Source organism: Akebia trifoliata, chromosome 6 (genome assembly GCF_017979445.1).
Source record: "Akebia trifoliata isolate Shusen 1 chromosome 6, ASM1797944v1, whole genome shotgun sequence".
Lineage (NCBI taxonomy): Eukaryota > Viridiplantae > Streptophyta > Magnoliopsida > Ranunculales > Lardizabalaceae > Akebia > Akebia trifoliata.
The window spans coordinates 4,280,393-4,308,060 of record NC_141380.1 but is presented as its reverse complement, the minus strand read 5'-3'; the positions used below and the strand labels follow the sequence as shown (position 1 = coordinate 4,308,060).

General features: G+C 32.8%; 3 protein-coding genes and 1 non-coding gene across 7 annotated transcripts; 2 read left to right on the top strand and 2 right to left on the bottom strand.

Moving 5' to 3' along the window:
* Window positions 1-30: 30 nt before the first annotated feature.
* Window positions 31-4,587, bottom strand: LOC147399749 (vacuolar protein sorting-associated protein 24 homolog 1-like). Its single transcript, XM_086445220.1, has 6 exons — window positions 4,299-4,587; window positions 3,988-4,064; window positions 3,273-3,375; window positions 1,589-1,710; window positions 405-599; window positions 31-321 (listed from the first exon to the last, which is right to left on the bottom strand). The coding sequence occupies exons 1-6, from the start codon at window positions 4,408-4,410 to the stop codon at window positions 241-243; spliced, it is 690 nt and encodes a 229-aa protein (XP_086301346.1). The 5' UTR covers window positions 4,411-4,587; the 3' UTR covers window positions 31-240.
* Window positions 4,588-6,550: 1,963 nt separating this feature from the next.
* LOC147399748 (uncharacterized) lies at window positions 6,551-11,679 on the bottom strand. Of its 4 annotated transcripts, none has more exons than XM_086445219.1 (5): window positions 11,476-11,679; window positions 7,469-7,700; window positions 7,296-7,374; window positions 6,882-6,948; window positions 6,551-6,786 (listed from the first exon to the last, which is right to left on the bottom strand). In XM_086445219.1, exons 2-5 carry the CDS (start codon window positions 7,581-7,583, stop codon window positions 6,733-6,735), a joined length of 315 nt encoding a protein of 104 aa, XP_086301345.1. In that variant the 5' UTR covers window positions 7,584-7,700; window positions 11,476-11,679; the 3' UTR covers window positions 6,551-6,732. The 4 variants fall into 4 exon arrangements, with proteins under 4 accessions (XP_086301345.1, XP_086301344.1, XP_086301343.1 ...); XM_086445218.1 differs by having other exon boundaries at window positions 7,296-7,383; window positions 7,469-7,745; window positions 11,476-11,677; XM_086445217.1 differs by having other exon boundaries at window positions 7,296-7,383; window positions 7,469-7,736; window positions 11,476-11,677.
* Window positions 11,680-23,829: 12,150 nt separating this feature from the next.
* LOC147399747 (putative xyloglucan endotransglucosylase/hydrolase protein 32) lies at window positions 23,830-26,610 on the top strand. Its single transcript, XM_086445214.1, has 4 exons — window positions 23,830-24,253; window positions 24,357-24,457; window positions 24,555-24,772; window positions 26,040-26,610. Exons 1-4 carry the CDS (start codon window positions 24,064-24,066, stop codon window positions 26,404-26,406), a joined length of 876 nt encoding a protein of 291 aa, XP_086301340.1. The 5' UTR covers window positions 23,830-24,063; the 3' UTR covers window positions 26,407-26,610.
* Window positions 26,611-27,576: 966 nt separating this feature from the next.
* On the top strand, window positions 27,577-27,668 carry TRNAY-GUA (transfer RNA tyrosine (anticodon GUA)). The gene is given in 2 exon segments: window positions 27,577-27,613; window positions 27,633-27,668. It is a non-coding gene; the product is annotated as a tRNA-Tyr (tRNA).

The following is a 27,668-nucleotide window of genomic DNA, read 5'->3' as shown; positions in this document are numbered from 1 at the left end:
GTAGGATAAATAAACCGTAGACATCGCAGAAACACATTCAAAAGTAAGTTGATTTATGAGGAAGCTAGGTAGTATATAGATTATAGACAACACATCTGGATTCGGAGGTAAACTAGGACTGAACCCACGTAATCTCAAAGGTTGAGAAACACACCACCTTTTATCCGACAAATGGGTTCAACCCCATTAAAAACACTCAATTTTTAACAATAGGAAAGAGAGTGGGAGGAATGTAACAAATTATGACCTCACTTTGGCAAGCCGTGCCCTTATCTCTTCTAATTCTTCCTCATCATCGGCACCCTCAGCAACAGCTTCTTCCTGCAAAAACATCAATTCTTTAACTTCTTGAATGAAAAAAAGAATCATGAAATGGGAGTGGATTAGAGCTGTTTTGTATATACCTCCTCTGCAGCTTTTGCGGTCTGGGCAGTTTGCTTTATTCGCTCTCTCCTGACTGCTTGGGGAAGCTGTGCAGCAGTCTCACCAGCTATCTCTGTCAAAACCTTGTCTACTTCTTGTTCAGTCTCTTCTTCTATATCTTCTGAATCCAACGCACTATCAACAGCATCATTCATCATCTCTTCCATCACTCCTGCCTACAAACCATGTGCATGGCATGACTAATAGTTAATTCCAGGCAAATAATTAGTTGAAATGAGGATGTACTGACATCTGTCTACCAACACAAAGGAATATGCCATAAAACATGTTTCTTCAGTATCTTTTACAATTGATGGCAATAAGGGAACTACTTGGTAAAGTACTAGCAATGAATGAATGATTGGTTTAAGTTAATATGATATAGATAGTCTAAAATACCGCTATCTGTAACACAGGGATTTGAATGAATAGGGGTGGCCGTGATATAATGGAGCCTAATTTAAGGAATAGCGAGGTGGAAAAAATGCAATCAGTTCCACAAAATAAATGACATTTTCTTAGAATATCTTCAGGAATTCCAATTACTTTGGAAACTTGATAACCCAATGTAACTTCGTAGAGGCCATGAGTCAGTTTCAGAAAATTAAACAGGGAAATGCTGAATGAACGTATCATAAACATAGTGACAAAATTCTCTGATTTTCTTAAAAAGTCACGATTAATTCACTATTCTTTCAATCGGCAATTTTATCCCAACTTATTCATAAAGCCTCAAAAATTAAATTTTTAATATGAAAATTTGTAATTTTATTTAATATTATGTTAAGTAATATTATATTTTTATTTTAATGATTTTTTTCCCATTTTTTCTCCGATTTCCTCCCTTTGCCAAAATTTTCTGACCTTTTCCCGAGCCAAATTTTCTTGAATCTCGACTTTGTCACTATGATCATAAATTAGTGTTTCTAATCGTCAAACAACAGGTATACTTTTATGTTGTTTATGAAACAACACTACCAGAACATCTTCCATAAACAGAAACAATAGGATTCACGAGTGCAATGCTACTTCTTACAGTGCACGCAAGCTATGTCCTCGTGCTTCTGTCCAAATTGAATAGAAATATAAGATCTGGGAGTTGAAGAATAAAGATGTAACATTTGGGAATAAAAGGGTATCTACTAAAGGTGCAAAACAAAACTACCTTGGTCATTTCTTTGCTAAATTCTTGCATAGTTGCAGCCACTTCTGGAGCTTTCATGAGGTTGTTGACAAGCTTCATGACCTCAGCACTCTTGGATAAATGACCCACAGTTCGAGAGATTGCTGCAGATCCAAGCAACAAAGATGAATGCATCACCTAGGGTTAGGCAGAAATTCAAAAGAACCCATAGGCATTTTAGTCAAAGGGAACACAGGAAGAAACATTTTCGTTGACCAAGAAAAAAAGAAGAAGAAAGAAATCTGTTAGGAGTTGAAAAAATAAATAATGCTGCAATATAAAAAAAGAATAAATTCTAACGTAGAAGCATCTTTGCACTATCCAGTATTGGTACTGTAACATTTCTATAAAAGAGTAAGATAGGCATATTGAAGTATCCTGGTAGATAGATAGGAACACGTGACAGCAAGGCTCCAACACAAAGCACAACCATTTAGGTTCTCCTAAAGCACACAAAATTAAGATGACGCAATCGTTGTTCCCACAATGGATTCATTAGTAGCATACATCTGTACAAATGAAAAAATTGATCAAAAGATTAAAAAAGGTAATGGGATACTAAAGTGTTCATTTACTCTTTTGATTTCTGATGATTCTTTGCTCTTTCTTTTAATTATTTATTTATTTATTGAGATGATTAGCAGTGGCTTTATTGTTGGCTAACAGCCTACTAGTCATTTGAGATGATCAACCATCATAAACTTAGTGATGTACCTAGCCAAAGATTAGGCTAAGGACAGAGCTTACTAAAGTATTTGACCTTTTCTACCGTGGATTAACTTTATATGTAACAGTAATCTACAAATTTGACTGTATATCTATACTTGATCATAGAATGCCTCCCTCAAAGGTCTGCCCTATGATATAAAAAGTCCGACTTAATGACCTGTCGACTACCATCGGAAGGGAAATATCATCCTCAATGCTTCTACAAACCTTGGTCATACGAAACTTCTCCTTTAATAGCTACTACTGCTCCAATTTTGGAATATAACCCTCACTCTCGCTACTTGAAATAGGTAATACAAAACTTATTTGCAACAATCACTTCTTTGCTCCTGAAACTGAGTCATCTTCAACGCCTGCTTTTGCTTCGGGCAACCAAGCTAAGAATCAGTTATATATTTCTCTCCTCCTTTTTTTTAAAGCTTTATTCATCGGTCCAATTGTTTAAACCTCGGTATTTCTCCCAAGTCAGAGTAAATTTATAGAACCACTTACATATTCAACAAAAAAGTTAGCTAACCTTCTCCAAGACTTATCATAATTAAGGTTTTGCAAAGGTAAATAATACAACTTGCCCATATATCATAGAACATCATCACTGTTTTAACCTTTATTAAAAAAATGACAAAAACTCATGTTTATGTATTAATCACAAATTTGCATTACATCCTCCAAAGAAAAGAGTTTCCACAATTATTAAAAACCTCTTGATTAGAAAAAACAAACTCTGAGAATAATTTTTTTTTAAGTACAATGACCAAAAAAAGTCATAATTTGACGCCCAACCCATTTTAACAAGAAGAAGTATGAGATGAGCATGCTTTGATCCATAGGAAAGATACCTTGTTAAAAATGAATAGAAGTAAAATAACATTATTATTCAATGAGATGGCTTTCTGCTATACTAAACCTAGGAGTCCCAGTTTGTTAAGTATCATACCCACACTTTCGCCGAGGTGCATTGAAATGGAATTCATTTGTGCTTTATTCTCATGAAGACGGTTCACAGCTCTTCTTGATCTCACGATTTCTTTGGCAAGTGCCTGAAATATATTTCAGAAACAGTAAGATCAAATGAGGATAACCATTTGGTCACCAATAGATTGAAACAAACTAATAAACTAGAGAGGGATTTTCTTGTGGTATCTGAAGCAAACCATTAAGGAGAACAAAAGAACCCATTATATATTGTACAGTGCTGATTTACTTCATCTTCAAACTAAGCCTAGAGTTTCTAACCGAAGATTGAGGTTCCGCACAAAATCCTTTACTAATTTTCATGTGTCGATTCTAGTAAAATGGACTTATGCATATGATCATGGATGAAACATCGTAAGCTCCTAAAAAACATGGATGGCGATACGTGAATCGATAGCCAGACCGACCAATTGAGGAGATAACAGGCCAAACCTATCAGACTGCTTAACAAGAATTCACATCACCTATAATTGTATTTTATTGCTAGTTTTGGAGGAAACCCCCTGAAAATTTCAGAAATTTAGGAAATCTAAGGGTAGAAGATAATTAATTTCCTTATGTTATCAAAAGCAAAAGATATCGTTTCTCTTATCGTATGTGATCTTTAAAATAATTAAATTCATCAATAATAGAAATTACATGAAATTAAGGATAATTCACAAGAGGGGTCCTTCTACCTTTGCAGAGACCATATCGTTTCTCTTGGCAGCCTCTCTAATTGCTTTTTGTACACTTTTTTCCTCTCTCTGCACATCTGAAAGAAGGAAAATAGCAATAATTATGAAGAACAGTAACAACCCATCGAAGATTTCTATCAAAATTAAACGAAAATCAACCAATTGGATGACCCATTAACCGAAATTCGAAAACCATGAAACCGAAAACTTCAAGTCAAGACCTTTTGATGAAAAAAACATCAAAACGAACCCAGAAAGGTGGATGGGGAATAATGGAAAATTGGGGGGGTTTGATGAAAAAAAGAACTTGCCTCGGATTTGGCGTTCGATGTTGCGGCTCTCTTGCCTGAGTCGTCTCTGCCAAGCCCTCAATTGTTCTTGCGGGTTTGGTTTGGGCTTCAACAGACTCTTCACTTTCTCCATCTTTCTCTCAATCTATCTTTAGTTCTGAATTAAAGGACAGAAATATGGAGAAATTTTTTTTTTTTGAAAATTTAAGGGGATCGATCAAATTGAGATCGCTTAGGATCAAAGCTTCTCTTCCTGACTCTTGTTTCTTACCTTCTTCTTTTTCTCTCTGTGATTCTAGTCAAATTAGGACCACCTGTAGCCATGGTTTAAAAACGCGGATTCCTTCCAGTCTCTCGTCTCGGTCTCGGTCTCCCACCCCCAACCGATACGGAGTTGATTCGTCTGACTCATCTCATCTCGAATGAATCAAATCGTTTATATTGATCTGAAATTATTTAGAGAAATTCTGTTGGCACCCCAACTTTTATTTATTATAGGGAAAATTACTTAATAGTCCCTACCTTCACTTTCCTTTCAGTTTAGTCTTTGACTTTTAGGAGTTATCAAAACAATCCATTTAGTAAATCCATTTTTTCGAAACAATCCCTAAACCTCATTCTACACATTTCTCACACATTCTAGACATTTCTCACGATTGAAATGTCGATTCTGCCTTAATCATTCACACTCATCATTTTTTCGTAAAAAGAAATTTTATTTTTGACATTTCGATTGAGTTCTAGAGATTCCATTATGATGAGAAGGAAGGAGAAGTAATTTTCAAGATTTTTTTTTTCATTTTTTTAAAGCATTTTGAAGATACGTGTAAAAACCTAAGGTTTTTCAATTATTTTGATTCATTTTTGAATGAAAATCGATCAAGGATGATTCTTTGGTTTGAACACAAGTCATTTTGTCAAGTTTTAAGTTGATCTTTCCACTTATTTTAGTTGAAAAAAATTGCAAAAATGAAATTATGTTAGTTTTATAGCGTCAAGGTCTTGAGATCACAAAATTTTTAATTATTGTCAACTTCACCAATAAAAAATTGGTGAAGTCGATAATAATTAAAAATTTGATGACCTCAACACTGTAAAATCTACCCAATTTTGTTTTTTCGAATTTTTCCAAGTAAAAGACATAGAAAGATTGACTTAAAACTTACATAACGACTTGTATAGATGATTTCAAATCAAAAGAGCAATCCTTGATCGATTTTCATCCAAAAAAAAGTAAAACAATTGAAAAAACATTAATTTTTTATATAAATCTTCAAAATGCTTGAAAATGACTTCTTCTTCCTTCTCAAATCCTTTTCACCAGAATGAAATCTCCAAAACTCGATCAGGATGCCACAAATCATTTTTTTATGGGACGAAAATGACGAATTTGAAAGATTAGGATAATTTTGACATTTTAATCGTGAGAAATGTCTAGAGTGGGATTCAAGGACTGTTTTGAAAAGTAAGATTTACTAAATGAACTATTTTAATAATCCACAAAAATCAAAAAGATTATATCAAAAGAAAAATTAGTACCAAGGACTATTAAGTAATTTTTCCTTTTTCATATCCAATTACTTTAATTGTTGGTCACCCCAACTGAAAATTAACACAAACCATTTCAAATAGAACTTAACATTTCCACATGTCAAGTATATCTTGAGTTCTTCATTCTTCAATATATCATCATTCCTAAAATGAGAATGATATTTTCACCCTATTAATGTTTGTTTATTTAAATTTTAATTGGAGTGTGATAAGTAAAAGTTGGGATGCCAGTAGATGTTGTCATTGTTTATTAATATTCAATTATTTTACATAACTTAATTGAAATGGAGTTACACGGCCCCAACAACGACCACCCATCTATATAGACCACACGCCCATGTGACACCCAAAATCAAATCAAGTGCCACATGTATATAGAACATAAAATTCTAATAATTTTTAAAAAAAATTTAATTTCACTATTGAATTTTAATTTTAAATTTGAGAGTTTAATGGTCGCTCATTTTCAAAGTCCTTGTATCTCACAAAAACACTTTTTTTTTTTTTTTTCTGATTTTTGTTCTCCAACTGTAAACTAAACAGTTAGTTGTAGATAGCTAGTGAGGACCTCGGTTCATGCAACCTTTTCCCGACATCATTAATTATAATAAAAAAGAATTCGGCAACGTTAAAAGCAACCGCTTTTAGCCAAGGAATCAAAACTTATTTGAGAAAGAAACATAATAGTTTCTACCAATGAACTTAATTACCAGCCAACCATCGAAGCCCAGAACGAACAAGACAGTTAAATTATCTGATGTTCAAGTGTCATTAATGCAAAATACAATGTGTTTGAAGCAATTTTCCAAATAGAACTTGTTTCTACAAAGATAATAGAACCTGAATACAAATTTGCAAATCAAACTTCTTTAATTTGCCTTCAATGTATATTCTTCCCAACGATTTAATCGTACATCCCTTCTTCATGCCAGATATCAACTAAAAAATCAACCATCTCCTGTTTCAATGCCAATAAAAGGGTATGGAAATTAAACAATACTGTACAAGTATGAAGGGGATGCATAGATAGGAAAGTCTTGCATGAGAGCTTACAGATAATGGGATTGGCTGGGAAAAAGGATCATTAGTTGAGAGCAAATCGTCGTAAGTTGCGGACCAGCTGCAAGAGAAGATTTTACTGTTAAGTTCCGAAGGATCGGATGATTATAATCGATCACAAAAGAAGCATTATTGTTTATAAGATTGGATGCCGAGAGCTATCCTGTTGGGAATCTATAAGTAAGTTATTGTCAATCTTATCATAACATACACCATGGTGACCTTTGTGTTGAATAATGAACTACGTCAGATGAATATCTGAGGCCTTGAAGTAGATCACCGAGAATGCACGACAACATACAATATCATGGAGTAAGAACTATGATCTACTAATAGGATAGTATTGGGTACCACTTAGAGCAAGAACACATGGACCACGAAGCTTTCTCTTCCCACTAAGGAACATACCTTATAACTGGATCTTTTGGCACTCTGAGTGACTTGTCAGATTGATCTCCGATCCATTCTTTCCTCCTCTCATGCCAATCTATTGCAGCTACATAGCAAACTCGTCCATATCAAGTTCAAGAACAAGATCTAAGAAAGGAGGAATGAAAAGGGGAAAAACATGAAAGACACACCTTGGTTTACAAATGCAGAAATGTTCTCCATGGGCTTCTTTTCTTCACTGGTGAAAGTAGAACCCTCTGAAGGCTGCTTTTCATGGGAACAAGAATTGGTAACATTCTTCTCCATTGTCTCCAGACTTGATAATCATTGCCTTTCGCTATGACTCGATGACTCTTCAGCTATGTTCCCCCTGAGGGTTCTCGTCAAGGTTCTCTCAAAAGTGAAATATTACTTCACTTTAAACTAGAAAGATTGATACAACACCAATCAATAACAAACCTGCACAAGCTAATAAAATATATCTATGACAGAACAACACATTGAATATGCAACAAATAACCTTCAGAACGACAGAGCAAGTACACAATGCGCTAAAAGTCATCTTTCACCCTTCTTACTAATAAACAGCTTGAAAATTCAATTAATACCCATTAATTTTTTTTTATACGAGAACCTTGACATCAATGTGCACATACAATCATAACTAGAACTTGAAAAGAGCATGCCTATTCGCCTTAAACACACGGTTTGGGGGTTACTAGAATTAGTTAACCTCAAAAAGGTTTTGTTTTCAAGTGGGTAAGGTAAATACATAATTAAAATTGGACAAGTATGCTAAACCCTCAGAGTTTGATCTAATTACAATAAAAATTAAACAGAAGCCCAGAGTTAATGGTTACAGTGTACATTGAAAAGGATCCCACTCTAAAAGTTCACTAGAGCCCAAATAGGGTATGAATTTAAAAATATCATCATTTATGCCTTTTCCCAAAGTCTACCGTAAGAAAATAACAATCACAATATGAAATTGGAAAAAAAAATGTTCCAAATTCATTCCATATGAGACCAAATTGGGCCACACAACAAGTCCAAGTAGCTGCCTTTTTGCATAACAAGGGTTCTAACAGCCTATATGTCAAGCTCACTAAAGCCGTTTTCCCAGAAGCATTAAACTTCTAATTTGGGTCACTGAGAAGGTCCTACTTATGATTGTGTTTCATTTGGAATTTTGTTTAGTTTCTAAACTGTAGTCGGAATTTATTTGAAAAACATACCTACTGCCAGCAGCTAAGGAAAGAGTTTTCTAAAGTCCAAGTTCTACAAATTTGATGTAGTTTCTCTTTCACGTTTAAAATAGTGAGCTAAACTAGGAAAGTCATTAAGGCTTTTGTCCACCAATGAATGTACTTCTATTTTTCATTTTTTTTCCATACTAGACCCTAAGAACACCACATAACCAGTCACCTATAACACCGATAGACCATATGAACCCACTATTATCAAGGCCTTAGATGCCCATTTGGAAAAACCAAATCCTGCTGTCCTGTTAGTCAACTAGCACTACTCTTAAGCTTTGTTCGTTTTTTTTTTTTTTTGAAAAGTATAATATATTGATCAGAGAGGGCAAACAAGAAACAAAGCGGCCAAGATAGCCTTAAGCTTTGTTTGTTTTTGCCATGTGAGGATGCCGATTGTGCTGATTGCGGTCATCCAACATGTTCAGCCTGTTTGGCACATTGCACTAAATGCCGGGTGTCAACTAACAATTTGTAATCGAGCCAAAACAGGGGAGGTTTCCTTGTCTTTCCCAACTTGAAGACACAGACTTATTTACAAAAGAAAATCACTTTTCTCACTAAGTAAGTAACTTTCAAAGATTACTAAGGTCCTTGGGCCCACATGGATTATCACATTGGCAATCCAACACCACAACCTTCTAATATTCATGGAAAAACTCATATTAAAAAAATAAAAAATAAAAAACTGTTTTGAGCTTCATCAATGGTGTTGAAAACGAACAGCTACTGAACTCCCAAATTTAAAATTAAAATCCAACTGTGAAAGAAAACTTTTTCTTTGGAATTTTTTTTTCCAAAGTGCTCAAAACTTTATCCTTTACATGCCTGTGGCATTGTTTGTGTTTTTGGATGATACAATGAGAGCTCGCGACACTGAGTAAAATTTGAAGCCTTACTAAGTTAATCATGCTAGCCTCACTCGTGAAAAAAGCCTTTTAAGTTTTCGTGTCCTTTTTCTCTAAAAAAAATATTTGTTTATTGTAAATATATATTTTGTTTCTCTAATTTTAGAAACAAAGGACTTCACCTAAACAACTTAATTTCAAGAAACCCTTATGAATGGTTTTTAGCATAATTTTAAAACAAGTTAACTTCAAATTTGGCTTGATTGGATTTCAAGCTGTCTTGATCCCAAAATTTTAATGTAACCAACTCATCAAGTTAACTTGGTAAATCATCGATTAAACTCGATTGAGTTAATTTGAAAATGCACCTAGTGAGGTAAAAAACTCAACCGAGTTATATATTCGATGATATATAATATTTTTTGGAGAAAAAAATTATGTTTTTATTTATTAAAAAATATTAAAATTATCTTTAATTATTTATGAATATAGTTGACTTAGACTTGTTGACTCGACATCCACTAGGCACCCTAGTTTAGTTGAGTTTTTAAAACTATGAATTTTAGTTTTGACGGTAGGATAAACCCTATTTTTATCCCTATATTCAACATCTTATAAGTTATGTACAAATAATATAATTAATTTTTATAGAAATATAATTTTTAAATTCATTCAGCAAATTTCAGACAACAACTTACCAAATAGTATACTCAATTGAGTAAATTAGTTCAACAACAGCATCGGCAACTTTCCCTCAACTTCAGCAAGTTGATTCAGCAACAACAACTTTACACACGGCTTTTCCAAACAGACTATTAGTCTAGTTCTCCCCACATTTAAATCCATTTAATATACCTTTCTAGAAGAGTGTTAAAGCTCCCAAGGCATACACCTCACGAATTCTACACCTTTTTAATACCTCAAGTCAAAGGTGTGCACCTCACATGTATATGCTAGTTATGGATAGATTGTAGTAGCTTATCAAGTTCAATTTGATTGATTAACTTATTTATTTTCATCCCTAACCCTTCATAAAAATAATATTGAATTATTCTAGATTAAATAACACCAAGAAAAATATCCCCTAATATTAAATGCATTACAGTTTTCCAAAAAAATTCTAATTAGAGTAAGAGTACACAGACAACCGTAGCTTAATCATCTGGCTTACAAATTGATTCCCATAAAAAATGGCGCGTCTTCAAGGGAAACACCCTTAAATTCCTCAAACGACTTACATAAAATTTATCTAATTATTCGATTATGTTTACATGGTTATAATATTCATCTAAAAGGTGTGCTCATGAGCATTATGCCCCACACATTTGAGTCTTATGTGTCACATGGGAATTCTCCCCCAATTTCAGTTCTTAATATTCATACAACTTCCAACACTCTCATAGGACCTCAAAGGACTACAAATCACGTCTTTTTTCTAGTTAAGACCATTCTGCTAAAAAATGCTCGAGATTTCTGCCACAAAGACTAACTAACTCTTGATTATAATAAAAATCAGAAGCATATTCTCTTCTTTCCCATGAAGATCTTAGATTGGGAATTTCAAACATCCTTCACATTCCTCCAAAATCACAAAACCATCCTCATTTTATACATTAAATATCAGTTTAGAGGGCCAATTTTGAGAATTAGACAGCTTAGAAACCCATATCTTTTGGTTTTTGGGATCATAATGTTAGTTTTCTTTTAGTTTACTTGGGTCTTCTTGCTGTTCTACTGCAGTGGTTTTTGCTGTCAACTTGAGATCCAAAGCATAAAAGAATATATCAAATTCACATCTATACAAGCATCAAAGTAAGAACAACTTACACCAAATGTCCTAAAAATCACATAAACAGTTATAAAAAAATAAAAATAAAAAAACCAAATTTGTAACAACCAACAAAACCCCGAAATTAAACGAAAAAACCCAACATTTTTTCCTGAACGAAAATCCATTCAAACACAAAAAACTAGCAAATTCGACCAAAAAAAAAAAAAAAACCCATCTATAAAACATGAAGTCAAGAACATATGAAAGAAATCTATAGCGGAAGAGGAGGAATAAGAAAAAAAGTTGGGATTTTGAGACCGTACCTAAGTTCTATTCTCCCATGTGTGCATTTTGGTTGGAGTTCATCGAACGGAATCGCTTTCAAGAATCGAAAATTCAAGAAGAAAACAGAGATCCACCGTCCTCGACGACAAGAGAATCTGGTCTTTCGATTTTGGCCTCTAAAAGAAAAGAAAAAAAAGGTCCTATTTTTCTTCGTACGTTTGCTTCTTTGTCTGGAGTTTTGGACTCTCTCTCTCTCTTGAATCTGACAGGATTCTGTGTGCCCGCTCAAATGACAAGAATGACCTCACCTAACTACTTAATGGGTTTGTTTGGACCTTCGGGGAATGGGGAAATGTTTTGGGTACTTTGGTCATTTTAAGAACGTTGTATGAATAGGTAGGTTTGACAATTTTGCGAAAAAGGGCAATATAATAGTGCTGTGGGTGACATTAGCATTTACTGGGATTCTCACATTTCTGACATGGAGGTGCGAACATAACTGTAGATGATTTTTGCTCGTATCTCGAAAAAATAATCTATAACTTGACATCAACACAGTGAAAAAGGATTTTCCATATAATAATGAGTCCAGATCATGTACACCCATTGTGGGGAATTGAAACCCTCCTGCCACACATCAATTCATGCCACTTAAATTACAATCCAAGGGAAAATGTAAAAAACTCTATACTTTTAAACTTTAGAATGAATCTATGAAGAGTAAAAAAATTTATCTTTAAGAAATTCTTTAAAAGTAAATGTTAAAATAAAGAGAGGACTTTCACTTTTTACATACAGAGAGCCTTTAAAGTTAACTATTTTAATATTAAAAAATAAAAAATACTTTTCTTACTAATTTATTATAATTTTACTAAGGGTCATTGAACCCACATCAATTATCACATTGACAATCCAACATAAAATTTTTCTAGATTTCATAAATAAAAAAAACTTGTATAATAAATATATTTTTTGAGCATGATCAAAGGTGTTGAAAATGGGTAACTATCAAACTCCCAAAACTTAATATTAGAATTTGACGGTAAAAAAAAATATATAGTATTTAATTATTATCAATTCATTCTCTACAAGCACGTGGCATCAGATCATATTTTTATATGTCAAGATGTTAGCCAAGATCCTTACAAGGATTTAAGTAGGTTTCACAAATAGTTATTTGTAAAATAAAATAATATTAAATATTAAGAATAGAGAAAAAGTGTTGAGTTTGTTGAAATTAGGATCAAATTTTACATTAACTAAAATAACTTTTTTTACTTTTTAACAAAAGATGCTCTAAGATTGTGATCACTTGGCATGTATTGATGCATGGGAGGAGGGTTTTAATCTTCTACCCTGGGTGCATAGGATCCAGACTCATAATAGGAGTAGAGATAAACTCAAAGACACACTGGAATGGCTCGTTACCCACTTTTTTTTTTGCTCCCCACCCTTTGGGTGAGACTAATCCCACGATCACATGCATCACCCCCTCGAAAAATCCAATGTGCAACTAATTGAGTCGAGGGTCAATAGGACTATATAGGGTGGCCCTTACGAATTCATTACTTCATGGGGTTTTGAACACTTGACCTACCTCTTTGATGAGCTTATCAAGGCTTGGCTTGCCAGTTGCTCGTGATACCCACCTTAACTTTATAATATCCCTTTGGACACACCTAAACCTAATAATTTATTTTAACTCTTATTGCTTATTACACACCTAAAGGCACCGAACTATTTATTCATCTCACAATATTTCTCTCTCTCATTTCTTCTTCTTCTTCTTTACATTTTGAAAGATTTCAATGAGAGTTTTAAACTTTGATTTTACTTGTTTTTCTTATTCTTTAAATTGAGTCAAAGTTGTTCACATGAGAAAGTTTTGTTCGATAGATACCTACCACATCGATTTTACAATGGTCGATAGAAAGTTTTCTTCAGTAGGTACATATCGAATCTGTTTGGTGATATTCGGTAGGTACCTACCAAACTTGGTAAAACAAGTTCAGTCTGAACTTACTAAATAAAACTGTCAAAAAATCTTTGAGTTATTCGATTTAAAATAGTTGTTTTAATGTTTTATTAGTGATTTTTTCCATCTTCCTTAATGATTAAATGTAGAAAAGTAAAAAAAGTTTCAAAGAAATAAGACAACTAGAAAAGAAAAAAAAAAAACTACTCTACATTGATTCAATTTCTCACAAAACTTAGAAGGAGATGAATATCAAGTAGAGAAGAAGAAGAGGGAAAAAAATGAATGAAGAAGAAGAAAAAGTAGGTTTTGAAATTTTGTTTGATAGGTAGTGGTGTCTGCAATAAGCCAAAACGAAATGGTAATTTGCTCTTTTTAAAATAAAATAAAAAAATTATAAAAAAATCACTTAAGTAGGTGTAATGACCTATTTCTGTGTGTGCAAATATATCGACTCGAATTCAAATCCAACATTGGATATTATTGACAGACTTGTGCACAAAAGCCCAACCCCTTTTAATGGGCATATGTTAAACTCACATAAAAAAGAGGTCTGATCTGGACTTCAAAGACTTGGCATAACGTGGATTTAGAAATTAGATAAAATAGAAATCACATATGGTTGGTTTGTAGCATTAATCTTCTACGACTGGACATATAACTGCAAACCTATGTAATCAGATTTGTTCCTATTCGATTAAACTATGCAATTTGTATGAAGTGAATCAGTTTGCAATACGATTTGTATGGGTTCATGGAATCAACTAGGATTGGAACTTGAGCAGACCAATCTTAGGGTGACAATGTTGGGAGACAAAATTTGTCCAATATGGCTTAAAACTTTCGGATTGGGATGGTTTAGGATGAGGATGATATTTATGTTGAGAAGATCATCCTCACAAAAATTAGCCCAAACTGAAACTTCTGACCCCATCAAAAGTGGTTAACAAAGTTGAAAAATTGTGAACTGTTGATTTTTATCATTACTTTATAAATCATTTTTTATGGAGTTAGAAGTTTCAGATTGGGTTGATTTTTTGTGAGGATGATCTCCGCAATGTAGAGATCATTTTCACACAAAATTAACCAAATAAAAAACTTTTAAGTCATATAGGACAAATTTTGTCTCCCAATGTTGTCCCCCTAAAATTGTCTATGGAATGCTCCCATATATATATATTTTCATCCTAAAACAAAGAAAAAAAAAATTATATTTGCTTCACTTTAGCTAAATATCATCTAATAGATAATTGGGGCATATGAAGATTCAATGCCCATCTTGCAGCCAATTCTCAAGTGCCATCTATAACCATACATTAATGACCTCCATCAACACTTAATGGCAACCTATTGGCCATATTTGTTTCCCTTGATATAGTATTCATGTATGGGGTTTAGATACGTTATCTCCAATATTTGTGTTTGTCTCTCATTTTATTAATGATAATACTAACGTCTAATACCTCATGGGGACGTTAGTATTGTTCAACACTTTTATTTCCCAATAATATCCCTTGTCGTTTTGTCTTTTAATAAAAAAAAGATAAGGGCATGTTAGTTTTTTACAAAATAAATATATTTATTATGTCATTAATAAATATATATATTTTTTATTAATTTAATAAATACATTTATTATGTTGGCATTGATTGTCAAAACGTTTACTATAAAAAAAAATAATTAATTCAAAATACTTAAATGCTCATAGCATTTATTATGTAAAAAATCAATAACACCCTTATTTTTTTCTCTATAAGATAAAATAATATAAAGGTATTATTAAAAAAAATTTATTGAACAATGTTAATTTTCCTATGAAATATTGGACTTAAACCTTCCCTTTGTACAAATAATTATTCCACTTTCCCAAGTCTCTCTCTTTCAATGTCACATTAGAGAAAAATTATACGAAATGCTTTCCTTACTACCATAGTAAGATTTTGAGTCTTACTAAGGGTTGTTTTTCTCAAATGAATTATATCACAAATCCAACACCACAACCCTCTCAGTTTCATCAAAGAAATCAAATAAAAAAGTTTAATTTTTTTTTTTGAACTAGATCCAACGTTTTGAACTTCGGCTACTAAACTTCCACATAACTCCTAAATTTAAAATTAAAATTTAATAGTGAAAAATAATTTTTTTTTTTAAATCTTTTTTTTCAAAATTCATAGAATTTCTTCCTCAACTACTCTACACGTCGGATCATGTTTTTCATTTCAAGAGATGAGACTAAGGACCCTTGCTGAGGGTGAAATCCTTACTTAGTAAGACTAGCGGAACTCAAAAGTCATCTTTCTCCCATCTCAAAACCCACGAAATCTCAATGAGAGGCTATCTATCTCTCTCCGTCATTAATGGTAAAGCAATCAATCTCTCTCTCTCTCTCTCTCTCTCTCTCAAATTCTTAAAAAATAAAATAAAAGTACAGCCTTCCTATCTTTTAGTTTTATTAACAAAATTTTATATTATATTATATTTTTTTGCAATTATATTTTGATGAAAATTATTCCAGCTAATAAGAGTCATGCAACTTCTAGATTTTGATGAAATCATTTCATTGGATTTGAATTATTTAATATATTATAATAGACTTTGACAAATAACTTACAAACTAAATTGATCCCATAATCAATGTCAGACAAACCGTTTGTTGGCTAATCTAGATAAAGATTTTCAATACAAAGTCAAGGAAAATTTAATTCAAGATAAGTAATCTAATCTTTGATGCAGCCAAGTAGACTCGTTAGCATTCAACTAGTACCCCTTTACAGTTGAAGGTCTAGGAAAGTACTAATCATAGGACAAAGTGGAAGGATGCATCTTGTTTTAGAAAACATACTAGGCTACAGAATCATAGATCTGTTTTCTTGAGATACACAAATGCACATCTTTTATGGGGATGTGCATTTGTGTATCACAAGAAAATAGATCTATGATTTTGTATCCATAACACGTCGATCGAATATTGACCGAGTGAAGAGTTTCTAGTTAGAAAATCATTATACAACATGTCAGTTTTAGATAATTCATTATGCATATTCTCTTAGAAACATTATATTTCGAAAAGGTTGAATCCTTATTATACAATGTATTGTCCATATCGTGGACTATTCTTGAAAGAAATTAATCCATTTTGACATATCTAATCTCATGAAAAATTCACTTGGATCTAAAAATTTTACACTCTCCCATTAAACTGTTGCATTAGGTAAACTTTTCATTTTTTTAATATCTACGATTTTGAAGATATTCCAACGAATTCATTGATTATAAAAAATCGACAAATTCACTCGAAATGCATGTTTTGAGAATCGAAATGATCTATGTATCAAAACTAGAACTTAGACATAAGTTGCACACATTTTGAGAAAAATCCAATTTACATATGAATTGGTGTGGCATTAGCTAATGTTGGTGTGGCAATAAAATCTATTTGTTTTAATCCAATCCTTTTGGTTCATTGAAATATAATTAGATCCTATGAAACAAATAATGAAGATACAATATACATAAAAAAATAAAAATAAAATCTTGTACTTCTTCTTTGTCATGAGAAATTATTTTATTTAAAAATGTATTTTGAAAAAACAAGTTGTGAACCAATTTTGGGGCCAAAGATAGTAAGAATAATGATTTTTCTGATCCCCCCCTTTGCCTCCATACATCTCCTGACATTGCATGTGTTAGAACTGTAAATCATTTCCTTGGATACACAATTACACATATTTATGGGGATGTGTAATTGTGTATCCAGAGGAAATCTATGATTCCTGCCCATGCCATGTTAGGAAACGTATGTCAGAGGGGGCGTCAGAAAATCACAATCAGTAAACATCCTGGTGGGATCAGAAAAAGTGAGGCACTTGAAATTACCAAACAAGGTTTTAAAAGGATTGACAAGAAGTGACAATGACTCACACTTTATTTTTAAAAATGACCTTAAGATGATGTGCTTGATTGCCTAGAAAATTTATAGAAAAATCAATATGGAAGAAAATAAGAAAAAGTTGCTTGAGATGATTTAGACACGATCAATAGAGATCGATTATAGTCCTATTAATTATTTTTTATTTAAAAAAGGCGAAAATCTAAAACAATATGGATGAATACATTGAAAGACTGAAAGCATAAATGATCTTTTAATAATAAAAAATAAAAAATAAAAACACGACCTTAGATATAATTGAATGGAGGAACATAATTCATTTAACGACTCCGAATCTTTTTGTTAATGCTTTAAGGATGATGATGATCAATTTATGAGGAAATAAAATTTATCAGTGTTTGATTTGTCATTTTCTGAGGAATTAATTTTCTAGGAAAATGAGAGTTGGTCGTTCACAAATCGCAATATTTTTTCATGTAAAATTAAAATTTGAGGCCAATATTTTCTTATTATCTGTTGCCCATTCTATTTTTCATTAAAATCCATTTTTTAATCAAATACCGAGGTTGATTTGCCAAGTAAAAGTCTTTCTTACCAATTTTCTGAGTCATCAAGAACATCCACGCGTGCCTTTCCAGTCAACATCTAGTGCTGGACTGCTTGATTGTAAGAAACAATATCGGCCATAGTGCAATAATGTCACTGAAGTTGTCACGTGTGTTTGTGGCCAAAAACTATATAATCTCTACTGTATAATTTATTATTTTTGCATTTATTTTTAAAATTACCTTTATATTTTGGCAGTGCTCCTAGTTAATTAATTATCTCTATTATTTGTGACAAAAATGTACATTTTGTAGCCATCTTTATTTTTATCATCTTTTTCTAAAAAATATATGTATAATCTGAACTCATATCTGTATAAAGAGCTTAGGCTTAGTGCCAATTGGCGTTCTTTATGATTCGTGATGATCTGACTACCCCCGTGGCATTCTCAATCGACTCTCCTGATGTGACAAGTTTGAAAATCGTAGATCTGCACTTCCCCATATAAATGTATATCTCGATGGAATTGTGTGTCCCAAGACGTATAGATCTACAGTTCTCAAACTTGTCACGTTAAGAGAGTCGATTGAGTGTGCCACGTGGGATAGTCTGATTATCACAACTCTTTCTTTATTAACTTATTGCCTTGGTTCCCGCTTAACCTCCACGCCTCACCAAACTCGGTGTCATTTAGAGTTTTCATCTTCCTCATTATAGTCTCGAGTTTAGGTTGAGTTGGGTTGTCTGAACTCCGAACCCTCAATCCAAACTCAACCCGAATTATATTTGGATTGAGTTATTCTAATTCAGTTCAGACTTGCATCAATCGGATTGAATTCAAGCCAACCTGCCCAAGTTGCTACCTTAATATAAGCACATCAAATTCAACAATAAAAGAAAACTACTGAAAAATTAGAAGAAAAAAGGATCAATATTTTCCTTATATAATTTTTTATTTATATATTTATTGTCATTTATCCCTGTCAATGGTCGGTTATAAAGTTTGAATGATTGATGGGTTTCTTAAAAGTCAAGGTGGGGCTGGAAATCACCTTTGATTTTCCCTGTTTGGGGCTGGTACTATTTTGGGACAAATGTGTCGGTAGGGTATCTATATAAATACTTACAAAGGAAATATTTTAATATTCAATTAGATTTATTAGTCGACACATACCTAATATTCTTTTTATATGAGCAGCTTCTCTCTCTCTTTCATGCTTATTTTTTCTTGAATTATTATTTAATTCGATTTGACATTTAATGGTGTATTGAGGATGAATGATAGGGACTAAGTTTTCGTAGAAAGTGACTTAAAGTTGATAAATAAAATAACTATGGGTCACCTCAAGCTTTTGCATGTAAAAAAAATGTAGTTTTGACAATCTAAGTGACTAGTTTACCATGCAAAAAGGTATTTTATTTATTTATTTATTTATTATATTATTATTTTGTAATTTATACCAAGGTTGTTAAAAATAATGCTAGGCAATAGGTGGACCACCTTAGGGCTTAGTTGGAACCTAAGTGGGGTCTAGACAAGGTCTAAGAGACAATTTTTTTTTTTTTTTTAATATTTCAATCTTTTATATGTAGTTTAGGTTATATAAAAAAGAACAAAAAAATAATATAAATGTCATTATCAAAATAATACTAAGTTATCAACTTCTAAGTAAATTTGTAAGTCAACATAACTAATATGTAAGAAAAATGAAAATTAATTTAACCGTGATTCTCCTCCAAATCTTTGTTATTATAATAAGATAAAGGTGAATAAATGTTTATTGACACCAAAATTTTGAAAATTAGAAATGCCCCCATCTTTTCTTTTAACTTATTATTAAAGTCATCCTTGTCAAAATGGATAAAATTACAATCCCAATATTTTATGTGGTGGGGACTCCCAAATTCATGTAGATGAGGTCAAAATTATTTAAATCTCATGTATCTACAAAGAGCATTCATAAGAAAATATTTGAAAAAATACGATATTTTTTTTGGAACAATTTCTTCAAGTTATAAGGGGCATTTTAGGTATTTATAAATGTTCAAAATATCATTATAAAGACACTGTTTTAATAAAATGTGGCCTAAATGGTCTAAATTCTTTATGAGGAGAATTTTTTTTAATTATTTTTAAAAAAACAGGCTCTCACGTACATTCTTCTAACAATAAAGTCAAATATTCTTTTTCATAGCCAAATCCCATTTTCAGTTTTTCCTTCAAACTGGGATTTCTACCAATGGTAAAAGGACTGGTTCTAGGAGAAAGAGAGCTATCAAAGGTCCTTTCCTTTTTGTCCTTATGTCCCATTATACACTTTAATGTATTTATATTGTTATTTGGTGTATGATTTATAATTTTATTATTTAATGGATTGTATATAAAAAAAAAAAAAAAACATGCAATTCTAATCATTAAAACATGAAATCTGACTATTGAGCGAATTGGATTTCATATTTTAATAAAAGAGTCGTGATTTTCTGATGACCCCTCAAACATACGTTCCTTAACATGGCATGAATTAGAATCATAGGTCTTTTTTCTCGGGATACAGACAACACATTCTCATAAACATGTGCAATTGTGTATCCTGAGAAAAAATGATCTATGATTCTAACCCATGTTACATCAAGGAGTGTATGTCAGAGGGGTTGTCAGATGTGTATCCTGAGAAAAAAGATCTATGGTTCAAGCACATGCCATGTCAAGGGGAGTATGTCAGAGCAGAGTGTCAGAAAATCATTATTTTTTTAACAAAATTATATGAGTCATTTTTCACTGATCTCAATCTTATATTAAATAATAATATAATAATAATAATAATAAAAAGAGGGTCGTGTAGGCTCATATCTTATATTCTTATTAATGGATGGAAGGTGATGGTCAAAATTTGATTATATTTTTTATTTTATTTTAATTTATATCATTAGAATGGGTCACCGCACAATCTCATGCCATAAATATAGTGGGGCCCACCCCATCTGAATGGTCCTGAGGTACGTAAACGTCCTTCGAATTTCTTAATATATTGTCGGCCAAAGGAATCCCATGCATATATGCCATCAATCTACCAACGTCATGTGAAGTATGGCCGACACAACAGTTCCAAGTTCCAACTTCATTTGGTGTTCTTTTTGTTCTAAATTCTACTTAAGGTCTACAAAAGTGGCTCTCTACCTTGCAAGACTAGCCTACCCTAGCCTACCCAGTTTTTCCATGGATTTGCAACATTATGTAAATAGATTATCTAGGCATTTTAAATTAAAAATAACAATAATTATCAAATGAAATTAATATTGATTATTATTTAATCTTTTATATATATATATATATATATATATAGGGGGGCGTTCAAGGCCAACTTTTTAGCAAACTTTTTGGCAAAACATTTTTCAAAATATGGGTTAGAGATTTTGGAATAGGCTGATTTTTGGTGAGGATGATCTCTACGGTGAGGAGATCATCATCACCAAAAATCAGTCCATTCCCAAACTTCTAACCCCATCAAAAACAGTTTATAAAAAATGGACGGTCCACGATTTTTCAACTTGTAAACATGGGTTAGAAGTTTTGGAATGGGCTGATTTTTGGTGAGGATGATCTCTTCACCGTAGAGATCATCCTCACCAAAAATCAGCCCATTCCAAAACCTCTAACCCATGTTTTGAAAAATGTTTTGCCAAAAAGTTTGCTAAAAAGTTGGCCCTTGAACGCCACCCATATATATATATCATCATCATTGAAGATTTATCCCAAAGATTTGGAACTAAACAAATCTATTCCTTCATATAATATGCAAACCCACGATATTACTAAATTTAAAAATTATTTTGATATATATTTTTAAAATATCTTTTAAATTTATATATGGTGTTAGGGTTAAATTGGCATCATCAGAAAAGTAACATCCGACTTCGATAAATTGAATTTCGAAGTCATGCAGATGTTTTTTTGATGCCTAAGTATCGTTAAACGAATTCTGAGGATTGTGACAAAAATTTGAACTACTCTTTATAGTTATTGAAATGTGCCACCCCATCATGTAACACTTGTATAAATATTTGAGACTGTCGGCATGATAGAAGTTTGGAATCAATGATCAATGGCCACGAAGCTCATGATAAAAAAAGTATAAAAAAGAATAGGACAACCAAAAAGAAAGAAAGAGAGTTGTGCTAGAGTGACCTCAAGATTGGACCTCATATGGCACATCTTGACGTGACAATGGATAGGAGAAAAATCATCTATGATTCCCATACACTTTCACATTAGGGTGTGCGATGTGAGGTCCAATCTTGAGGTCACTTCAACATTGGTCAAAAAACAAAAAACAAAAAAAATTGTGAGGTAAAGGTAGGCAACCTCATAGTCTACAATTCTTACTGGGGCATTGAGTAATTTGGGCACTGAAGTGTGTTTGCAAGTACATCCCCTGAGGGTACTTGAATCAAGGCTTAGAGTAGAAGATTAAAGTTTCCTTAATTTGCAAATCTTAAGACAAGTTGCTCCAAGTTTTTAATGCAAATTGAGAACTCTAATAAATGAGAAGAAATAAAAATTGTCATGGATGAAAGTTATAAAAAGTTTATGAAAGAATAGTACTTTTTATTGATATATGATTAATAATAGTGTTAAATATGATTCATGATCTTGATACTTGTAATTGGGTTAAGATGTAGATGAAAATGATTTGTGGTCTACAACTATGTACTATTGTTTAATGGTAACAACCTGGTACACTATCCATTAAATGTTATTTTGATCCTTGTTTGGTTTTACAAATTGGGTAGAACACATTGAGTAGAGTGATTTATCTGATCAAAATCATGAATTGTTGTTATCTTGAAAGCGTAGACATGGTGGTGAGGGTAAAATAGTACAATACCACAACATTGGGATCAAAATCCCTCCTTGGATCCAAAATCGTAAGGACAATGCTTACTCTTAGAGTCGTGATAATCTGACGCCCCCCTTTAACATACGTCCCCATCACAGAACTATAAATCATTTACCTCAGGATACACAAGAAAAAGATTAATGATTCTGCATATCCCGAGGCAAATGATCTGTGATTTTGTGATGGGGCATATGTCAAAGGGGGTGTCAGAAAATCATTATTTTTATTCTTAATAAAAGAACAATGATAAACTGACTCCCCCTCTACTCTATCGACATGGCATGTGGTATGTGCATAGAATCATGGATTTGTTCTTGGGATACACAATTGTACATCCCCATAAATATGTATAGTTGTGTATCCTAAGGGAAAAAAAATTTATGATTCTATGCACATGCTGCGGCAAGAGAATAAAGTGGGAGTCAGAAAATCACAACTCTTTATAAAAGTCCTAATTAAAAATCTTAGTAATTAATAAAATCCTTATTTCTTTAAAACACATTAAAGTGGGGGAAGATAATTCCTTTTCATTTTTTGTTCATCCACCAAAGTTTCAATTTGTTAAGTGTCATAATCACAATTACATAACAAAAAACATAATTTTCATCATACATGTACAAGAGTCCACGTCCCTTAATTCAATTAAATATATAACCCCTAAAATCCAACATGGGTTCATTGGGATTCCTAGCAACCTACCTTATTAAAAAATTCTCTTCTCAACCCTATCTGATGAAATATTGCAATCCGAATCTGACCCACCACTGTTCATAAGACTAATGAAAAGATGGAGCTTTCCCACATGGCCATCTGAATCTGACACACTACAATTGAATACATGGTAAGAAGAGTTCCTCATATGGGTATCAAAATAACTTTACAGCAATAAAATCAGTCATTTTGCTTTAAATGATTCTACAATAATGGGTGTTGCTTTCAATGTGGGTCTACTTTCAGCATTAATTAATCCAAAATTTTCTGTAGGGGTCACATGGACACATACACAAAATAGCTCACCCATTAAAGAGACACCCATCTACCGTTCTTTGCACCTCACCTTATCTCCCCAAACAAAGCTAAATTATGAACTTGTTTTAAAACACTAGATTTCCTTTATTTTTTACCTCCAATTGTTTGGTTTTGTCTCCATTTAGCACTTTAATCTCCCCACTCCCCCCACCATATCAACCTCCTTTATCACCTACTCTGCATGGTGGGCCCTCTAATCTCCCTATTTATACGAAATGTACTCCCATACTCTTTCTAATACACATTGTCTCACCTCTTTGAACCTTCTTTCTATCTGTTTTTGCTCTTCATGGCACTCTTTCTCACTATTTTTCTCATTTTCTTGGTCCCTTCAACCAATGCTCTACTTTCACCTGGTTACTATCCTAGCTCCAAATTTAGAACTATAAGCTTCAATCATGGATTTAGAAATCTATGGGGTCCTCAACATCAGAGGGTATACAAAAAATCTTTGACAATCTGGCTTGATAGTACCACAGGTCTCTTTTAAGTCTCAATTTTATCTTATATATGTGTTCTTCTTAGTATATAGCTCTTGAATTGAATTTCTTTGTGGGTATCAAACTTGATTTCTCAAAACAGGAAGTGGGTTCAAGTCTACTCATCCATTTCGATCTGGGTATTTCGGTTCTTCGATCAAGCTTCAACGTGGTTATACAGCAGGAGTTATAACAGCTTTCTATGTAAGAAAAGTCACACAGAGACAACACTTAGTATTTTTTTTTCTTATTTAATTTCTTATAAGAATTCTTATATGTTTTGTGAAATGTGAAATTATAGCTTTCCAACAATGAAGCTCATCCAGGGTACCATGATGAAGTCGATATCGAGTTCCTTGGGACGACACCGGGGAAACCTTATACTTTGCAGACTAATGTCTACATAAGGGGAAGTGGTGATGGGAAGATTATAGGAAGAGAGATGAAGTTTCATTTGTGGTTCGATCCCACCGCGAATTTTCATAATTATGCCATACTATGGAGTCCTAAGGAGATCATGTAAGTAATGTATTAATCAAAAATATAGTTTCAGATTTATAGAGATTAGACAAGAATGGAGGGCCAGTTTGAGTTTGCCATGTAAATTTTTGTTTGGAAATTTAATGGCTCTAGGTCCCCATTTGGAAGCTTAGACAATCTTTCCTTAAAAAAAGATTGATTTATTATTAAAATTCTAACACACTAGTGACTCATTTCTTTGGAACTATTTTGAGAAAATTACTGAAACAGCTATGTACTTTGGCAAAATACTGAATCAGTCATTTTTTTTTTAAATATTTACAAATAGGTAAGGTTACCCATGTCATGGTTATCAATGCTAGAGTGACTGCCCCGGTCACTGTACTGATGTGGAGGTGTGCTCAAAACCATAGACGCTTTTCACATGTATCTCGAGAAAAGGGAATGCAGTGTCGTGGGGATCCACTTTATCAATTTTTATTTTTATTTTATGAAAAGTATCATTCTAAATTGACTTCCTTTGACACTGTGCTCAACACTGCCTTGATGTGGTAGTATGGTGAGAACCATATATTTTTCCTCGAGATACAAGGGATGAAATCTATGATTCTCTACACATTGCCGCATCAGCGCAAAGTCAAGGATGTCAGTTTAGCATTTTCCTTTTACTTTTATGAAAAATGTTATCTTACTACCTATGGTTGTACCAACAATTTGATGAATTTACCTTTATACCCTAGTGTTGAATGTTGATTCAAAAGATGGGTAAATAACTACATAGCAAATGTGACGGTACCATCATAAATGTTCTGATAAGGATAAATAATTACAAAATTGGATAGATGGGTCACCTTCTTCAATATTAAAGAGTCCCTCTAGCCTTACTAAGTTAGTAAAGATTTCACTCTTACTAAGGGTCCTTGGACTCACATCTTGGCATCCAAAAACATGATCTGATGCTTCAGGGGATGTAGATGACGAAATTCTATGAATTTTTGAATAAAAAAAGTTATTTTTCATCGTTAATAAAAAAATAATTCAAGATATACTTTTTCCAACACAAAAGACACTTTAGCTAATTTTGGTATGAATTTCTTTTACTATGCATAATAACAATAACATCTTTTTTTAAAAAAAAATTTAATTTTAACAGTAATATCTATTAAGAAATTTTATAACTAAATATTATACTTTTCTATAATATCCCTAAAATTTATTTATTTATTTTTCATAATTAGCACACTTATTTTTAATTAATTAATTTATTCTACTACTAAGTCTAACAGGTATTTGATGTTTGTTTCAGATTCTTTGTGGATGATATTCCCATAAGGAGGTACCAAAGGAAGAGTGTCTATACCTTTCCCTTGAGACCAATGTGGGTGTATGGATCGATATGGGACGCCTCATCATGGGCCACCGAAGATGGAAAATACAAGGCAAATTATCAATACCAACCGTTCGTTGGTAGGTATGCCAATTTCAAGCTAAGTGGTTGCTCTGCCTATTCGCCTACCTCGTGTCGCCCTGTCTCGGCCTCTCCGTATCGCTCCGGTGGATTAAGCAGGCAACAGTACTTGGCCATGCAATGGGTACGAAGGCACCATTTGATCTATGATTATTGCAGGGACTACAAGAGAGACCATTCTCTCACACCTGAGTGTTGGGCTTAATTCAGCTGTGCAGTCTCAACCCATACAATTGGGTCACAATTTGTTTTCTTCGATTAAAAGTGTTTTGGGAAGGGTCCCACTTGCAAAAAAAAAAAAAGTAGATGCAAGATTAGTTAAGGACACATGGCAGTTTGATGTTCATTTATTAGATTGACAACTTCATTTTCTTAATTATAAATTTTGAACTTTTACATGTGTGATATGAGAGAGGTATTTGATGGTAAAAACCTTTGAGTTTAGATCACTCAAGTGGCCTCAAAATCACTTTCGGGGATTTGTTTCCTTGATCATGTGTTCGAAACTGTGTGACCTCCTAATTTTTTCTATTGCATGTGAGATCAGCGGTGTGTGACTATAAGGACTAGTCCAGTCCTAAAGGGTGTAGGTAATCCAAATTAAGGATAATGCAATTAATAATGAATGATACGATGAATTTTAAGTTGTATTAGGACTTCAACCTGGGCAGGTTGGAGGGAAAACCCATGCTAAACTCAATCCAACCATCAGGTCTGAGCTCATTAACCCAAGTTTGATCTTCTAAAATTGACTTGATTTAGGGTTAGCCCGACTTAATTAATTTTGGGAAGGTTGGACAGATTGGTTCATTGAATATGTCTAATTTTATTTTAATCAATAAATATATTTTATATCTTAAAATAATACAATAACAGAAACAAAACCACCATTAAATAAAATCCCGTACAACCTCTAAATTCATTATTAAGAGAATCAAAGCCCACATTAATAATATCCAATTGTCCACAAACCATAATGATAAGACAAAAAAAAAAATGTTAAACAAAAAACAAAATAAAAAATGATTACTATAAAACTATTTGTATATTAACATATAGACATGGGATTTGGGTTGAGTAAGATTTCTCGATCCCTCAATCCAAGCTCAACCCAAATTGAGATTGGGTTGAGATATTCTAATCCAAGTTCAACTAATTTTCCACATAACTCAATCTAGACTCGCCCATCAATCGTGTTGAACTTCGTCCAGCCTGCCCAGGTTGCAGCTCTTCATAGCATTAGATGCAAGCATACAAGAGAGGATCTTACAATTGTATGTTGGAAAAGTCAACCATGAGAAGGCTTCCTAAAATTGGGGAGGACTGCGAGGAACTTAATAAATTAAGGATTTTATATTCTAAACCATATCACAAACCGACCTTAGCTCAGTTGGTAGAGCGGAGGACTGTAGTGGGGTCACCTAACAGCTAATCCTTAGGTCGCTGGTTCGAATCCGGCAGGTCGGA

Bases quoted from the DNA above. Each gene is read 5' to 3' on its own strand.
- LOC147399749 (XM_086445220.1), bottom strand. From the start codon at position 4,410: ATGGAGAAAGTGAAGAGTCTGTTGAAGCCCAAACCAAACCCGCAAGAA. The intron at 4,065-4,298 runs GCAAGTTCTTTT...TCCTTCTTTCAG, and splicing joins CATCGAACGCCAAATCCGAG to ATGTGCAGAGAGAGGAAAAA. The intron at 600-1,588 runs GTAGTTTTGTTT...CATGGTTTGTAG, and splicing joins TTAGCAAAGAAATGACCAAG to GCAGGAGTGATGGAAGAGAT.
- LOC147399748 (XM_086445218.1), bottom strand. From the start codon at position 7,583: ATGGAGAAGAATGTTACCAATTCTTGTTCCCATGAAAAGCAGCCTTCA. The intron at 7,384-7,468 runs GTGTGTCTTTCA...TTTGCTATGTAG, and splicing joins TTCTGCATTTGTAAACCAAG to CTGCAATAGATTGGCATGAG. The intron at 6,949-7,295 runs GTATGTTCCTTA...CTTCTCTTGCAG, and splicing joins CCAAAAGATCCAGTTATAAG to CTGGTCCGCAACTTACGACG.
- LOC147399747 (XM_086445214.1), top strand. From the start codon at position 24,064: ATGGCACTCTTTCTCACTATTTTTCTCATTTTCTTGGTCCCTTCAACC. The intron at 24,254-24,356 runs GTCTCTTTTAAG...TTCTCAAAACAG, and splicing joins CTGGCTTGATAGTACCACAG to GAAGTGGGTTCAAGTCTACT. The intron at 24,773-26,039 runs GTAAGTAATGTA...TGTTTGTTTCAG, and splicing joins TGGAGTCCTAAGGAGATCAT to ATTCTTTGTGGATGATATTC.